Here is a 19051-nt window from a genome sequence, read left to right as displayed (position 1 = left end):
ATTATTTAAATGTATTAGACGATAACACGGTAACACGAACGATCTAACTACCCTCGCATCGCAGTAATACTGAACTAGGCCTAGCTTAGGCCTCACGTTTTTGTGGAAAGCTAGTCGGTACATTGCTTCACAGCCAACTGTCGGGGATATAGTACCTTCATATGACTACTCATACGTATACAACAGAAAAAAACGTCGCATGGACTTAGTGAAAAATGGAGATCTTAAATGAAGAAACGATGTAATTTCAGCAAGTATTAAAACATTTTAGTTTTATTTTAGGCCTTCTTCAAAATACCTATGCCTACAGCAGATGATTTTTTGCCGTAAAACCAAAATAGTTTCATCCATGCCGACATGATGTACTGTAATTTATCGACAAGTCTCTTTTTTATGTTTTGTCATAAGTTTCATTCATTATTATGAATTAATTTTAATACTATATCCTGTCATTTGTTATTGAGCTATTCTGTAAAATTTAAAACCGAAATGTCGAATACCAAGACTCGAAGCCCACTGAAATTTCCTATACACTTTTATACTGTATTATAATCAGGCCAAACTCATGTTTTTGCCATGAATATTGACGGGATAAACGCAATTTAATGCCAGTATATTGCTTTTTCTAGAACTATCCATAGGAACATTCCCACGCTCTGCTGCTATGGAAATACAAACTGAATCAAAGTGTACTTGTCATTGATCTTGCTGCCGGCCGAGTTATGCATAGCTCAAACCCGCCCAGTGTAATAACCAGGCCAAACTCATATTGTTGCCATGAGCATGGAGGAATAAATTTCGTAGTGACAGGATAAACGCAATTTAATGCCAGTACCTGCTTCTTCTAGAACTATTTATAGGAACAGTCCCACGGTTCTGCTGCTATGGAAATTGACTATTATATTAGGGGTCATTGATCTTGCTGCGGGCCGAGTTATGCATAGCCGTACCATTTGTACGGCGCCCAGTGATAACGACTCGACGATACCATGGAAAAGCATAGAACAAACTAATATTTAACAACAATTTTTAAGAACGATCGTCTGTAAATTAACATTTTGCCATTTTTTGTTGTCGTTGTCATTCATCATCATTTCTGTTTATCAGTCCTGTTTCCATGAGCGAGTGGGTTGGGGGATTACTGTGAATACCAGCCAACCGTTACTCCTAGGTCCAACAATGTCAGAGATCCCAATTCTCCCGAGAATTGCGGGTTTCTCCCGATTTTTGAGGCCGTCTCCCGCCCTCCCGATTTTTATTAATATCTCCCGATTTTTTTAAATATCCCGAAAATTTCACGAAAAATGTGATTTCCACGATGTCGTAGAGCAATGAAACAAAATTTCTTATCTTAAGCCAATATACTATGGCGCTCGCTCAGCCATAAAATGTCATAAACAAGGCCAGGGAGTTGTTATTTAAGTTGTTTATCAAAATAACAACTCAGGACAAGGCAGGCCTAGATTCGTGGTAGAACCGCCTTGTTTATCCTCCATGTTACGATCTTTTGCATCCAGTGCCGGCCGACCTCATTCAATGAGATGGATGTCAGTTGAGGAAATAAATTTCAACAAATAGTAACGGAATCAGAAATCACATGGGAATGGATGGGGCCCGAAGTTTTCCCTGCGAAGATTTGGAACAGAATCGGTGCATAAAAATTACTTTTTCTTTCAAGTAAGCTTCAGTTCTTTAATAACAATACTAAAAAAATTATAGTTAATAGGTTTTGGTACTAAGCAGTCTTCCGAAAAGTTTATTTTAATATCGATCCCGAAATACATGTAGGGCTTAGGCCTAGGCTCTATCTGCAACACTGCAGGGTATGTACTGTATGTGTGTTGTGTTGGGTGGGCGTGTGTGTAGTGGTGGTTGTGACTCCTTGCAAAGCAGGATTTAATGTTTTTTTCCATGGCATTATTTACCAGTTTTTATAGGCTAGACATATATAAATGCTGACTTAAAACATGTAGTATGATTTACTAACTAAATTAATATATATATATATATTTTAATTTTTCAGCAAACGTGTGAATCTTGCAAGTTGCAGTTATCTTGCTAGAATTCTATGTTCTTTGATGAAATGTAATTAATCAGCCATAGCCTCTAACATACCAATGAACCAAGCAAAGCCTTGTTGACTGCTGCCAAGAACGCTTTACTAGCTAAATGCTAAATAAATAATAATATTTATAAATTTATATTTTAGGCCAACTGCACGTTACTTTGATTGCCAATTCCTAATGCTGTCTCTTATACACATCTAGATGTGATTTTGTGTAATACTTTCATGTTGCACAGCGCGTTGTAAGGCGTCACAGCGCGTCGCTACAGGAGGCGATCGCTTCATGAAAAAAATCTCCCTATTTTTTGGTTTTCAAACTTGGGATCTCTGCAATGTTCACATTTTGGCACTTCTGATCAAAGAATTTTCCTAATACAATAACATCAATAACAAACAGGGATAAAATGGTAATTCAAAATCCAAAGCACCAAATGAGGGAATAATGCAAATAATTGACAAGAAACATGGATTTCTTATAATTTAACTACGTTTATTTGAATTTTCAAGTAAAATAATCTTTACAGTTGTCCAAATTTCAAAAAACCTACAAAAAATGTATACTTATGAAACGCTATTATAGTTCACAAATCAGTATCTAAACTGCTTCTATTAATGAAACTATGTAACGGTTAAACAATTTACTAAATTCAGGCAAAATATACAGTAGGGTTTTTTAATTCCAGGCAATGGCTTTTGTTACACAAGTCCTAAATGAATTCCTAAATCTGATTGGAGGTTATGAATTAGGACAACATCCAAGCAGAATTAGGAGAAAATAGAACAGACCCTTCTGCTCAGTGGCACAAGAGTTTCGACTATAAGTCTTTATCAAGCTATGAAATAAAACATGGTAAGATAGAATTAAATACATAACAGAAGCTCAAGAAGAGGCTTATGGTTAACCAATGGGATTGCAGAACGCAGATTAACCAATGGATGACTATAATAAAACAAAGAAACAATACAAAACGTGTAATGAAAAGCCTAAGAACAATGGAAAATTAACAATGACAAGATTGGGTGGAGTTAATTAAGGCATGGTAAACCAAGCCAAAGCCAAGTAAGATAGATCTGATAATATAGTAATACGATAGAAGGCCTAATAATAATTAAATTAAGTAAAATAAAATAAATACATAGTTTCATCCATGCCGACATTCCGGTCGGTTAGTGTGAGCCCTGACTGAACTCTGCAGAAACTTCACATCGATCTTCGCATCGCGATGTAAAACAAAATGTCGGAAAACTTTTCTTTGACGAATGCGCATTTGCATAAATGTCTACACACACACACACATACACACTACACACAATAAAAAACATAGGAAATAGCAAGAGTGATTACAATAGTTCCTATTGCATTACATGCATATAGGAACTAAAAATGTTTAGAACACCGAGGTACACATTAGCTTGAGCTGTAAACAGTAGTTAATCATAAAGGTTTTACAATATTCAACAAAATGAGCAGATAGTAAAATCCTACTCAAATTATACTTGCTTTGAATAGGTCATCCACTGCATTTGTAGGATATTGGTAGCTCCAAACAGGTATGTTGTTGAATAAGTGTAAGAAAGTTGAAATACACACCGAAGGAACATACAACTGTTCTGTTCGGTAGCTAACTAGTGACTAATTTATTCAATATACCGTACACAATATTAACAAACAGCATAATGACTTTCTGTTTGGTAGAGGGTGAGAGCAGCTTAGCTCAGTCAGCTAATCTGGTGGTAGCCACTGTGTGTGCGCTGAACCGTGGAGATCTCTAGGTCCACGGTTCAATTCCCATCGTTGCCTCCGCTTGTATTTCAGCTGGAGGGCTGGATTTCAAGTTATAATAGCGCACCGTCTTTCGGATGAGACGTTTAAGCCGTTGGTCCTGTGTGCATTGATGGCCCATGTGCACGTTAAGGAACGCAGTACACTCTTCGGAAAGAGTAGAGGATTGTCTCCCGGTGTACTGCCCAATCACCACCAGAAGGACCCCACTGGAAAAAAATCTTCTAGACTTTCGTGGGCTATCCTTGGTGTTTACATCAAATAAATCCAATCTAATCGAATCGATTATATCTAGTAGCCTTTATGCACTTGTCAATTGTACTTGTAGTTCTCGGGGCCCCCCTCCCCAGACCCGGGCCATAGCGAGGCACTAGCCAGGACTGAGCCGGGATGTACACATAGTTGTGTCCCTGTAGTGCCAGGACGTACCTAAAATTTACCCGGAAGGCGAGGGAATTTTACATGTTAGAGTAGCCGCAGTTTCGGGTGTGTTCGGTGGTAAGTGGCAGGGAATTAGCTAAAACGATGCCCCGCATTGCCGGGAGGTGGCCGGATCTTTCACATGCATGTAACTGTTTTGAAAATTACATCCCTGGCTAAGTTCCCGCTAGGCCCGGGTCCGGGGGATAAGGGGGGGGGGCAGAGCTACAATTGACAAGTGCATTACTTCATTATCCCAAGTACTTAGATGTCATTTTTTAGTAGAGCCCTGGCTGTAGAAGATTTTGGGTCAATAATTAATAATGTTTAAAAGAATTGTTGTCATTTGAGTCCACTTAGGACACTCATGAGTTAAAAATGTGGTATTGCATTGTTTTAATTTGCTAGTTTTGCATTTCTTCTACTGAACTATGTCAAGGCTTATAGGGAGTGTCCTCCGGGGGACACTTTGCCTTTACGTCCTCGAAATAACTAGCATGGCGATTTATGAAAACTTTTGAGGGCACTGGAACACTTACTGAAACTAATAAGGCACCCAAATGTATGGCACTGAGGCAATGAGGAAAATGGCAAAAAACCAAAACGGCAATAAGTCAAAACGGCAAGACCAATAATTTGTGTATTTTGATGATAGAAAATCCTGCAAAATTTCCAAAATGTAGAATTTCACTTTCAAGAATGAGGTTTGAAAATAAATTAGATGGTTAAATTGCATACTCTTTGTTTGTTGTTTTATTAAAAATATTTTGGTTTTGGAAGCTAATTTCGACATTAGAAAATATAACCTACATGAAGTTATAGTAACAGTTGTAACTTCAAAATGCAGACAAAGTAAGGCTATGTCATAAAAGTAAAAATGCGCGAAAGAAAAAAAAATAACACTTTAAAGAAGAAGAGGAAAGAACAACAACAATAATAATAATAATGATATTATTATAATTATTATTATTATTAATAATAATAATAATGGTAATGGTGGGATATTTGTAGTGCGCCTTCCACAATAAAATCGTCTCAAGGCGCCGAAAAAAGGCAGGACCAGAATATTTTTTTAATTTTAATTATTATAAGTTAAATAAATATAAATAAATGAATAAAGTAAATAAACAAATAGAAAATAAATAAATATATAAATAAATAATTGATAAATTAAGCCTTCAAAAACAGGCAGACAAAAGAATGGAAAAAACCAAGCAGCAACATGAAAAATGCGCACTCCTGTTGTTGAGACGGCGTCACCACCACTACCGCGTACAGACGCAGGTACTCCGGCGACAGTATGCTGGGCTCCGGTAGCTTCCACCTTGGATAAGCCTCGGCTCTACTACCGTGCACTGCTAAGGTGGCGACGCCGGCTCAAGTAAGGGAGTTGCGACTTTAATGAACAAAAAACAAAACACTTAAATACAGTACTCTTAAACTACAAAAATTGTAAAAAGATAAACTTAAAAAAGGTGGGTTTTAAGTTTCTTCTTAAATGTATGAACGGAAGTTGATTCACGGATAGAGTCTTGGTGCAGCGACAGAAAAAGTTTTGAGTCGCGATGCTGGAACGGATAGTATGAATCTATTGGTCGTTGATCTCATAGACCTACTACAAGTTACAGAACGTGACGTTAGAAGTTGAGAAATGTATTCAGGTGTCTTTTTGTGCAGGGCTTTGTACGTAATGAGCAGAATCTTGAATGTGATGCGCTTGTCAATTGGTAACCAGTGTAGATGATGGAGACAGGTGAAATATGTTCACGCCTGGAAACTCCAGAGACTAAACGAGCTGCCGTGTTAAGGCATAGCTGTAGTCTATTTAAACGACAGGCGGGAAGACCATACAGAATTGCATTGCAATAATCTAGCCGTGATGTTGTAAGTGCATGAACTAACTTCAGAAGAGCATTTTTTGTTAGGAACTTTTGAATATGCTTGATGTTGCGCAGATGATATGAAACCGATTTACAAACGGTGTATATGTGTTTTTCCATCTTCATTATAGGATCAAAAACAACCCCTATATTACGGACTTTGGAAGATGGTAGGACATTGGTGTTACCAACTACAACACAATTAATCGGAGGTGGTCTTCTAAGGTACTTTGAATGAAAATAGAGAACTTCTGTCTTACAAGGATTAAAGAAGAGCATGTTTTGTGACAACCAGGACTGAACATCACAAACACATGCTTCAATGGTTTTCTTGGCTTCAGACCAGTGGTTGACATGGAAGCTAAGATAGAGTTGAGTGTCATCGGCGTAGGCATGATATCGAACGCCATGACTGCTAATGATTTTGCTCAAAGGAGAGACGTAAATAAGAAATAAAATGGGCCCGAGAATTGACCTCTGAGGGACACCACTCTCTACATTAATGCACGCTGAAGAGCTATTTCTAATGTAAGATAAGATGTGAACCATGTAAGAACAGATCCACCAATTCCAAGAGATGCAAGTCTGTGAATGAGTATTTTGTGATCAATCGTGTCAAAAGCAGAACTTAGATCTAAAAAAACAGCCAGAATACAAAAACCTTTATCAAGGTCAACCATTATATCGTTGTGGATTTTAACAACTGCTGTCTCAGTTATGTAACATTTTCTATAGGCCGATTGTAGAGGATCAAACAGATTATTTACATCAAGAAAATTAATAATTTGATTTGCCACACATTTCTCAAGAAGTTGTCGACGGTTTTGAAATTAGTAACTTTACAGAACTAGAAGAAAATGAAAATATTTAACATTGTAAAAACAGTTTCATATTTTATTGTGAAAGTATGTGTTAAATGCTTGTGCTAATTCAACATCAGAGGGTGTGGACGGTAAGAGAGTTCCTTTACTTTTACCGCGAAGTGTGTTCATTAAAGAAAACAACAGCCGTTGGTCACTTCCACATTTCTCGACTTGAGATTGAAAGTAGGCAGTTTTTGTATTGGTTAAAACAGAGTGATATTTTGCCCATTGCTTCTTGAAAGCTGTTTTATCAACAGAATCACAAGACTTGATCCATTTACGCTTTATAATAATAACAACAACAATAATAACAATAATAATAACATACAATACAATTCAATAGTAAAAAACTGTAATAAAAGCAGTGTACATTTAAATAATTACAACCTTAAAATACAGATAAAATTAGGCTAAACAATATTATGCCATGAACGTGTAAAAACGAGGAAAAAAATAATAATATATAACACTTTAATATAATATAAAAAAACATACTAACAAAAAACAAAACACGATTCAGAAAATTATAAACTGCTGCCCGCACCCGGTGGCGTTTCATTCTTGGCATTGATTTTGCACCTTTGCCGTTTTGGTCTATGCCTATTGCCGTTTTGGTCTATTGCCGTTTTGGTACTGTTTATTGCCGTTTTGGTCGTTGCCGTTTTGGTTTTTTGCCGTTTTGACCTGCTCCCAATCAGTCAAAGCACCTGCAAGAACAAAACATTAAAAATGGATAAATGCACATGTAATGTAAAATCCTTCCATGCAACACCTTCAAATTTATCTTGTGTCTCTTTGACACATTGTAAAAACTTATTCATACAAGTAAAAGTGATATTGTTTTACAAAAATGATATCTATAAAACTAGAAATTGCAAATGAAGTGCTGCGAAGTACAACTGCATATAAATGTTCTTCGAACAAAATTATTTATGCGAGTCAAGTGAAAATAATGAATAATAAAAATATAACAAATAATATGAGACACGACCCATTGTCTATATTAGAACACTTCTCATTGGGTAACAAAGTCATAATTTTTCATTTTTGTCAAAAAGTGGTGAATTATGGTTTAGGTTTTTTATTTTAGGTAAGTTTCAAAAATTTCTATGTATGTGGAAAATGTAGTTAATTACCAAAGGTTACAATTTTTATTTTGAAGACTGCATGGTCTAGGAAGTGTACATTTTTTTATGGGGCAAGTTTCCAAGGGCAAGTTTTCTAGGGGCGAGTTGACTGCCAAAGTGCGAGCCAGCGTGTTATTTGATCGAATTCGATCCAACTCGGCCACAAGTCAACTCGGCCACAGTCAACTCGGCCACAAGTTAACTCGGCCACAAGTTAACTCGGCCACAAGTCAACTCGGCCACAAAAAGTTTGGCTACAGTCAACTCGGCCACAAAAAGTTTGGCTACAAGTCATCTCGGCCACAAATCAACTCGGCCACAAGTCAACTCGGCCACAAGTCATTTACTGGTACTACATTGTACTAATTGTTATTATTATTGCTGTTATTATTGTTGTCATTGTTGTTATTATTGTTGTTGTTTTTATTACCGTTAGTTTTAATATTAATTATTAGTCTTAGCATTAACATTATATATTGTTCAAATTTTTGCTGATATTATGATTATTACATATATATATAGTACATATATTTATAGTACCATATAAATAATAAATAATTTTCGATTTTTTATTATCATTATTCATATTATTATTATTATTTATTAGTCTTAGTATTATAATTTTAATAATAGTAATTTAAAAAGTTGTTGTTATTGGCATTTTATTAGTATTTTTCTCATATTATTATAAATATTATTGTTGTTGCTGTCACCTTTATTATCGATATTATTACCCTATTATTACTAAGTAGGCCTAGTATTATAAGTATCATTATTATTATTATTACTAATTAGTATTACTATTATTATAAAAATAAACATTATTATCTTTAATTTATTATTGTATTATTGCTATTATCACCTTCAATATCGTTATTATCACTAATTAGTTATTAAAATTGATATTTAAATATCGTTATTATTACCATACTAGTATTATTACTATTTGTAAATTATTATTAAAATTAGTAATATTTACATTAATAATACTAATTAGTCATTATGACGATAATAAATGTGATAATAACAACAACATTATTAATAGTAATATTTATTTTATCACATTATCGTCATAATGACTAATTAGTACTAATAATGTAAATATTACTAATTTATTGTCGTTATTGTTGTTTAATATTATTGTTGAAGTAGAATGTTGTGAGTAAACAGAAGACGAACACATTAATAAATAACTCTTTTTAATTCATAGGCAATAGCATTCAAATCTCTTTTGGTAGTGTGGTGGTCCTGTTTTACTAAAACATACTGTGTACTTTATTTCAATCATATATTGAAGAAAAAAGATGCAAAAACTTAAATTTACATTAAATAACTTGTGGCCGAGTTGGCAGAAGCCGAGTTGATTTGTGGCCGAGTTGACTTGTGGCCGAGTTGACTTGTGGCCGAGTTGACCTGCACCCATTTGATCAGTACAGTGCGTGACATCGCAAGTGTGAGCCAGCGAGCCATAACGTCACGACAATAGATACGAGACGTTACTCGAGTTGTGCGAGGTATCGGCTGAGATTTGTGGAGTACAATTCAAAAAACAACTATAGGTCTAATAATGAATTATTGTGATGTTAAATAGACAATGTCAATGTTAGCTATCAAGGAGCGACGTTGTTTTTCATTGGGACCTTCGTCCCTTCAAGGCTAGGCCTATATACCATCCTAGCTAGTCTAGGCCTAGAGTAGGATAAGGCTAGCGCGACATGCGGACGTTGGTGCTGTACGTGTTGGTTAGTCTACAAACGTTAAACGTTAGTTTACCCGGCAGAACGAAAGGAAACGCCGCTTTTCAGTCGTCTTAGGCCCTTGTTTTTGACAAACAATGACCTTTCAGAGGTCAAATTGCTGTCAAGAATATGAATTGGCTGCTTTGCAGCAATTATCTATGATCAAAATTTGAAGACCAAATGATTAGACAAAATTCAAAACAAATCTTACACTCAACAAATTGGTTGAATTCTTATAAAAGAGAGCTGCTGTAATTAATGGTTAAGGTGCCCTCTTTATATAATCTTTTGGATACGAGTAGAGCACTCAGGATTGTTTGATCAAGATTGAAATAAAAATAAGTCCTCTCATTAGAGCAAACATTGTTCCATTTGATCTTTCTGTTAGATAAAAAAAAAGGAATTTTAAAATCAATGTTTATACCTGCAAAATATACCTCTGGTTTCAGCTTACAAGCTACAGTAATTTTCCAGCAGTTGACATATTAGGGCAACTTGATTCGTCGTAACTGATTGTTTTTGCAGCAATGTTGTCAACATATACATGCAATCATCTGTCATTTTACTTCAATTTTATGATTCAAGCTCTTGACATGGAATGTTAAGATATAAAAAAATTAAAGTTTCTCCTTAAAACTTGTTAGTTTGAAGATTGAATTGATTGTAGCTCTGTAAGACATAAGAATACATTAAATAAAATTTAATAAATAACAAAAAAAAAAACTAAAATAATAACTTACTAAATTTTTTAATAAACCAAAATGGCCCATCTGAAAACCATTAAAAATGAGAATTACCATCTCGCAGTGCTTTCCATGGAAACTGGTTTTCAAGTTTTTTTAATATATCAATGAAATCCTTCATATCTCCATTGATGATTACAAGTCTGTTTTCAAGATCAGCGATCATACTCCAGCTGTCAGTATAATGCTTAAGAGGGATATTATACAATCCATCGATTTCTGTCACATCGCGTGGAGTCAGAGCCATCCCACATTTCATTAGCTTTTGTCTGTGAATTGTGAATTTTTCTGAAATGGTTCCTTCCTTAACATCTGGGAATGATGGTAGTATTTCTTGAATCTTCCGTTGAAGAACAAAATGTTTGGTTATGCTGATGGTATCACACAGCAGAGCAAGATTGTTTACATGCAAATGGTCACGTTTAACCAATTCATTCAGCAAGTCCATTGTGTTAATTATTCTTGATAGTTTGCCATTGTCCACATGATCTCTGAACAACACTTTTAACATAGTAAGACAATTGTTGGAATCATACCACTTCGACACAACACTTTTAAGAACATTGAATTGCTTCGCTTTCTTTCCTTTGAAACAAATAGAAATTAACATATTGATTCATATACCATATTATATTTACATATGAATGAAGAAAATTGAAATGTAACAAAAAAACAAAAAAAGAAATTTAAAAAGAAAAGATATAAGGAAGGAGAAAGAGAATGGGATATGAAGAAGAATGAAAAAAAAAATGAAAAGCATAACAAAAAATTAAAATAAAAAGAAAACAAATAAAGAACATGTGAAGAGGTTTAAGCTAAGCTTATTTATCAAAACAATGTAAATTCATTTTTTTCTCATTTTTTATGTTTTTTTTCTTCTTCTTATCGAAAAAAAATACAAAACAGAAAATATAAATGAAGGAAGAAAAATTATTTAAATATAAGAAAATGATGAAAAAAAAGAAGAAAAAAACATGCATAGAAAATTTAAATTACAAAGAGAAAGTTAACAAATTATAAACATGTGGAGAAGGTTCTAAGCCAAGCCTATTGCAGAGACAATGAGTGTAAACTCATTTTTTTTCTCACTTCTATCAAATTCTTTCACAAATTTACAGTTTTAATTGTATACCAGAATAACGTATAAGAGAAATATTAAATAATATTTATAATTTTCTGTTTTTGTATTTTTTACAAATAATGTATGTTTATTTTTTTGTATGATGAGTATGTTCCTTATTTCTATTTTCAGTTTTTGGAAGTTATAATGAGTACAAAGTGAAATGTAACAAATAAAACAAGAAATATTTCTTATAAAAAAACGCCGCAACTTCTGTAGCTTATTCAGTTTGTGTATACAGCTACTTAACTTATATGGAAAACTTTATCGTATCTGAGTTGCCACGCCCCCACACACGCTGTTAAGCACAAGAACAGACCCTAGAATATTGCACACGGATGGCCAAATTCTGGCACTGTTGTCCAATACAGTAACTTTTCCTATGGGTTTGCACAGAGTTTGAAAGTAAATTTTATCTACTTTCGAATGATATTGATACTAAATTAAAAAAATGCATTCTGTTCATTGTAGAATAGGAAATGGCCATGATTTGTGTAGATTTAGAAGAGGTCACCTCACTAAATCAAGCCTCAGACAAAAAGCAGATGAGATGTCAAAAAGGTTCGGCCATAATAATATAGTGTATTAAATACCCTTTCATGTAATACGAAACTCGACATGATTGGTTTAGGTCCTAATTACACACTTTTGCTTCTAAAAATAGGTGTATTTTTCGCAAACAATCTTTCCCGAGGACACCGTCCATTCATTAAGAGGGGAGTATGTTTAAGATTCCTGAGGTTAAGAAAAAACCTCCGGGAATATTATCGCATTATCCAGTGTGACTGCATATTGCATTTAAATATGACTATAAAATCAATTGCAATGCACTCATTAAAGTAGATTATCATAAAGATCTTGGTATATTTATTGATTCAAGGTTAACGTTTACTTATCATATTAATTTTATTACGGCGAGGGCCAACAGAGTCTTGTGAATGATGTGGCGCAATTGTAGATTTTTGATATTCCTACAAAATGTTTTCTTTATCTCACACTGGTTAGACCATCTTTAGATTTCTGTTCTGTCATTTTTAATTCAATATCTAAAAGTAACTCTAAACAAATCGACAGGATACACTTTAGGTTCTTGCGCTTCATCAGTCCTGAAACATTTGGCCCTCGTCGTATTAACAATAATAACAATTTCGATGATGCCATCATTGACTCGGTCAATAAAAAGTTAAATGTTACTTATCCGTCTTCTAAACATATGTACCTTGATCTTTTGTTCCTATTTAAATGTGTGAATTCATTTGATTGTAACCTTATCTTCTATTTCTCATTTAAAGTTCATGGTCGTTGTCTTCGTCAACTGATTTATTTTCTGTTCAGTTTTGTCGTGTTAATGTCTGTAAAAATGGTTATATTTTCTCGATTATCTTGTCTGTATAATGATTTTGTTACCAAATGTCCTGAAGTTGATAATTTTTCCAATTCTTTAAATATGTTTAAATGTCACCTTAATAATTATATTTCTCATTAGTGCTGTATGTTTTTAGTGTTATTTGTAAATTTTTTAAATTTTTAAGTGTTATTTAAATGTTTTTTTATTGTAATTTTAGATACTTTTTTGTAATTTATACATTTTATTTGTAAAATACTGCAATAATATAAATCATATAAATAATAATTATTATACTTTTATTTTTTATGTCTTGAGAATTTATTGTACTGATTATATTATATTTTCTATATATTTTTATTACAATTTTCGCCTGTAAGTGGGAACGAAGAGTTCCCGTTGGACAATTCTTATCTTTAAACTTCCTAAATTTATTTAAAACTTTACAAACAAACATTATCCATGCTTTTGTCATGGTGATCAAGTTTGGGTAAGTACTTTATATCAATATTTTGATATTAATTGTTTATTCATTTAACAACATACATAACGGCAATAGCAAATATCATAGGGCCTATGTACTGGTATATTTTGCTGAACAACAATCAGCTTCATCAGCTATTGTCCGTCCACTGCTGGACAAATGTTTCAGTATGTCGATGCCAAATCATCTTTTTCTCTTACTGTGTTGCACCATTTCACTCTTCCCCAATAAATATTCGATTTCATCTCTTAATTTAGTTTACGTTGTTTAGCCTTGTTCGTTTTGCCATCCATGGGGTCTGTTATTGTTTGTACTCCTGTTGCCTACATTTTTAACAACCAGAATGAAAACCACTGGGCCAAACCACATTTTTACCATTATTGTTATTAATATTGATAATAATAATATTATTTTTAATATTATTATATTTATTTGTATTCATTCCCCTTCACCCCCCACTAGCTTGGCTAGGCATTTCTACTACTGCCGCCAGTGTGTGGCTATTTTATATGGGTCGATAAAACATGAGTACCGTACGATATCTCGATAATAGTTAGCGTAATCCTAACCCTCTTCAGCGTAAGGCACGTATTTTTCGACATTAAATGTAGAATACCCTGGCTCTACTGGCTAGTCGTAGTAGTAGGCCTAGGCCCTAGATTGTGTTGTCAATGCATAGGTCTACGTACGTAGGTACGACGATAGAGCCTAATATACCTTTTATGCGATAATTTAATTACAATTTCCCTGACGAACACTGATGAATTGGCTGTAAAGATAGCCAAAATAGAGGCTTTCGACCTGCTTGAGTTCTCATTATATTCCATCCATATTTTCCCGTTTCTATTTCATACCCTCTTCGCAGCCACTGTTTGGTTCCTAGGACGTTTTTTTGGTAATCATACCCTCTTCGCAGCCGCTATTTGGTTCAAGACATCTTAACAGCCGCTATTTGGTTACTGAGATGTCTTTTTGGTAACTGCGCATGCTCGACATGGCTTGATAACGTCACTTACTTCCAAGCGCATGCTCACTGTGTTTTTAAAATTAATTCATGGACGTTATTTAATAACTGCGCATGCGCATTTGCCTAGTTCGGAATTCCACTTCTTCATAATAAAAGCTACCGCTACCTACTGTTTCTTAATGACTATTTCCTCTTGATCGTTACAGAATAAAGGTGCGGCGTAGCACCCCTTTTTTCTATCCTGGCGTTGTCTTAAGTAACTTAATTAGGTCATGAAAATATATATTTATTATATTAAGAGTTATCTCTATAAAATTTAGGCCCAAGTTAATTTAAACTATATTTACAATGTTATGGTGACTATTCCTGTGGAATTCTGCTTTTAAAATATTAATTTTCTAAATTTGACATGTTTTAAATTTTTCCCCTTATCCAGCTAATTATATTAAGGCATATTTACAATGTAGTGAGGCCCTTCCAAATTAAAAAAAAAAAATTATTCTTTTAAAAACTCGGATTATCTATGAACTTTGACCCTTATACATACATACATACATACATACATACATACATACGCACATACGCACATACGCACATACGCACATACGCACATACGCACATACGCACATACGCACATACGCACATACGCACATACGCACATACGCACATACGCACATACGCACATACGCACATACGCACATACGCACATACGCACATACGCACATACGCACATACGCACATACGCACATACGCACATACGCACATACGCACATACGCACATACGCACATACGCACATACGCACATACGCACATACGCACATACGCACATACGCACATACGCACATACGCACATACGCACATACGCACATACGCACATACGCACATACGCACATACGCACATACGCACATACGCACATACGCACATACGCACATACGCACATACGCACATACGCACATACGCACATACGCACATACGCACATACGCACATACGCACATACGCACATACGCACATACGCACATACGCACATACGCACATACGCACATACGCACATACGCACATACGCACATACGCACATACGCACATACGCACATACGCACATACGCACATACGCACATACGCACATACGCACATACGCACATACGCACATACGCACATACGCACATACGCACATACGCACATACGCACATACGCACATACGCACATACGCACATACGCACATACGCACATACGCACATACGCACATACGCACATACGCACATACGCACATACGCACATACGCACATACGCACATACGCACATACGCACATACGCACATACGCACATACGCACATACGCACATACGCACATACGCACATACGCACATACGCACATACGCACATACGCACATACGCACATACGCACATACGCACATACGCACATACGCACATACGCACATACGCACATACGCACATACGCACATACGCACATACGCACATACGCACATACGCACATACGCACATACGCACATACGCACATACGCACATACGCACATACGCACATACGCACATACGCACATACGCACATACGCACATACGCACATACGCACATACGCACATACGCACATACGCACATACGCACATACGCACATACGCACATACGCACATACGCACATACGCACATACGCACATACGCACATACGCACATACGCACATACGCACATACGCACATACGCACATACGCACATACGCACATACGCACATACGCACATACGCACATACGCGCCTGGACATTTAAAATGATAGACAACAGAACTTCTGTACTCCTTAGGGGTTTGATCCTTAGTAGATATAAAATGAGAAACATTTTTATACTGCCATAAAGTTATGAATTTTACCTCTTTAATTAAGTTTTTCTTTACCTTATTTAAACATCTACGTAAAATGAACTCACCTGGTTTTCCCAGATAAGGCAATCTAACCCAAATCTTAATCAAGCTATCATCAGTAGGCCTATGTATACATTTAGGTTCATTTAATTTCTTAAGTACATTATTAACAACTTTTAAAGGGTACCCATTCCAAGACATAAACTTCCTGATGTTACTAAGCTCTGTTTGAAGTTTATCAGGAGTACACAATCTGTGGGCTCTAGAAACTAAACTACGAATCCAGGAGATCTTATGGTTCCATGGAGCAAAGCTATCATAATGGACATATTGACCTGTATGTGTATTTTTGCGATATATACTCATGCTTCCTACACTGTTGTTAAATTGTAAATCCAGAAAGTGTACTGTGTCACTGTTTTCAAATGATTCAAAAGTAAAATTTATCTGTCTATGAAAAGCATTGAAGTAGCTTAGAATTTGCGGGAAATCATTGGGCTTACTAATACTAGCGTGTCGTCAACAAAACGAGTATAAAACTTAATAGTACCTGATTCAATAAGTTTAGGAACAATAGACTCTTCTAGTTCAGTCATTAAAATATTAGCTAAAACTGGGCCAAGAGGTGAACCCATTGAGAGACCATCAGTTTGTTTATAAAATTCATTATTACACGTAAATACAGTTTTAGTACAGCAATCTCTAAGTAGCTTCCTTAGCGAATTTTTCTTAAGGTTAGTAGATATCAGTTTCTTATTGTAAACCCTATCAAAAATTATATTAATTACCTTAGTAAGGGGAACATTTGTAAACAGAGATTCAACATCAAAAGATACAAAACGGTAACCTAAATTATATAAATCGTTAGGTATAGCTTTAATGCGGTCAGCAACGTCAAAAGAATCTTTAAGGACAAAGTCATTAACCGTTAGAGGGCCTAATAAGTTTGATAAGTACTTAGCTACTGAATAATAACAAGTACCGGTCGTGTCAATAATAGGTCTTAGGGGTGGAATATTATCAAAATCTTTATGTAATTTAGGTAGTCCATGGGCTCTAGCAGGCATGGTTGATACTGGACGAATTTCTTTGTATTCAGTTTCAGTTAGTTCATTTCTATTAAATAGTGTCCGGAGATAGGCTTGTAAGGAGTTAAGTTGCGTGGTTAATGAACAGTTAGATAGTTTCTTAAACTTAGTTGAATCAGAGAACAAGTTCGTCATAGATGTGATATAATCAGTTTTCTTCATTATCGCAACACCATTTCCTTTATCAGGTTTAAGAATTACATACTTATTACGTAAGATTTTTAAAGTATTAATACGTTTGGCATCACAATTAAGATTTCGGTTGTCAAAGTCAAGAAAGTTACATGTCATTGCACGAATTGAGTTCTTAATTTTGGTACTAGTGCATATAAGCTTGCTAATATGGATAATTTTTTCATTCCTGATGATGACATAATTAATGTCGAAATATTGAATCCCAACACGATGGCGTGTATTTCAATACTTGGAGTATGTATTATACTTTCTTATCTGAGATTAATCAGTGGACCTTTCAACAACTTATTAGTTTTTTCTTTCTATGCTGCTTGTCATACGCAACATGAAGAATTCTCAAGAAAAAAATTGGGCCAAAATCGATCATTTTGAAAATGATTTTCCTTTCATGACCATTGACCTCACACATCCATTATTAACTTCCAATTATTTACTATATTCACTTGTTCAGATCATTTTTAAAATCGCTATATTAAAAATCATAACATTTCAAAAATGCACAACCATCATTAATGTGAAAATTGGCTTGGGGACTTTTATATTGTACGTTGTTACATTCGTGGTTAAATCATTGTTACAATAGTGGTTAATGAGCTTTGTTACAATAGTGGTTAATGAGCTTTGTTACAATAGTGGTTAATGAATTATTACAACAGTGGTTGATTTTTGTTACAATAGTGGTTAATGTTACAACAGTGGTTGATTGTTGTTACAACAGTGGTTACTGTTACATCAGTGGTTGATTGTTACATTAGTGGGTAACACTGGGGGAAACATTTTAATTAGGCAGTTTAAGTACTGCTCAGAGTAAATTGACCGTCCCGTGGCAAAACAATGTACAGTAATTACTTTCATATTTTTGTTAAGTTACTTTGTTTTACCTTGGAACGTCCGAAGTAAAGTGCATGAACGCTTTTTAGAAGTTTTTGTATCAACATGTATTGCTCAAACTTAAGGTCTAACTTTAATTTAAAGACAATGAAAAATCTTAGATGTTTGCTACAATAACTGCTTCAGAATGTTTCTAAGGAAACCTAAGTTTTGCAGTGCCAGCAATCTTTTTGTTAATGCTGGCTTATCTTCATTTGGTGAATGCACGAGAATGTCAGTATAATAGTTTTATCACCAAATACACTTGTTACGGGCTTTAAAGATAATATTTTAAGACAGATACCTGGAATAATATGCTTTAGTGTTGAGTTGTGATGTACTTTATTTTCGCAATTAGCTGATCTAGGCCTATGATTAAGCCAGAAAAAAGAAATTGTGTTGGTCACGTTTTGGGAAAATCCAAGAAGTAGGTAAGTTGTTAGAAAAATTTTTGTTTTCAACAACCAAGAATGCGTAGAAATATGCAAATAATAAA

The 19051-nt window shown here is 34.8% G+C and overlaps 1 protein-coding gene across 1 annotated transcript in view; it reads right to left on the bottom strand.

The window, feature by feature from the left end:
• Nucleotides 1-7092: 7092 nt before the first annotated feature.
• The window catches only part of LOC117102575, a 43605-nt gene continuing 31646 nt past the window's right edge, over nt 7093-19051 (bottom strand). Inside the window, exons 8-10 of the mRNA XM_033242899.1 lie at nt 10675-11205; nt 10302-10546; nt 7093-7718 (exon numbers count right to left, since the gene is read on the bottom strand). Coding sequence (XP_033098790.1) covers nt 10518-10546; nt 10675-11205 — 560 coding nt within the window. The 3' untranslated portion in view covers nt 7093-7718; nt 10302-10517. The remainder of the gene's footprint in view (nt 7719-10301; nt 10547-10674; nt 11206-19051) is intronic.

The sequence above is a fragment of the Anneissia japonica genome, unplaced genomic scaffold, assembly GCF_011630105.1.
Source record: "Anneissia japonica isolate Jap-2015-1 unplaced genomic scaffold, ASM1163010v1 scaffold1489_len2284818_cov182, whole genome shotgun sequence".
NCBI classification, from domain to species: domain Eukaryota; kingdom Metazoa; phylum Echinodermata; class Crinoidea; order Comatulida; family Comatulidae; genus Anneissia; species Anneissia japonica.
The sequence above is the reverse complement of the archived record's forward strand: the minus strand, read 5'-3'. Positions and strand labels throughout refer to the sequence as shown.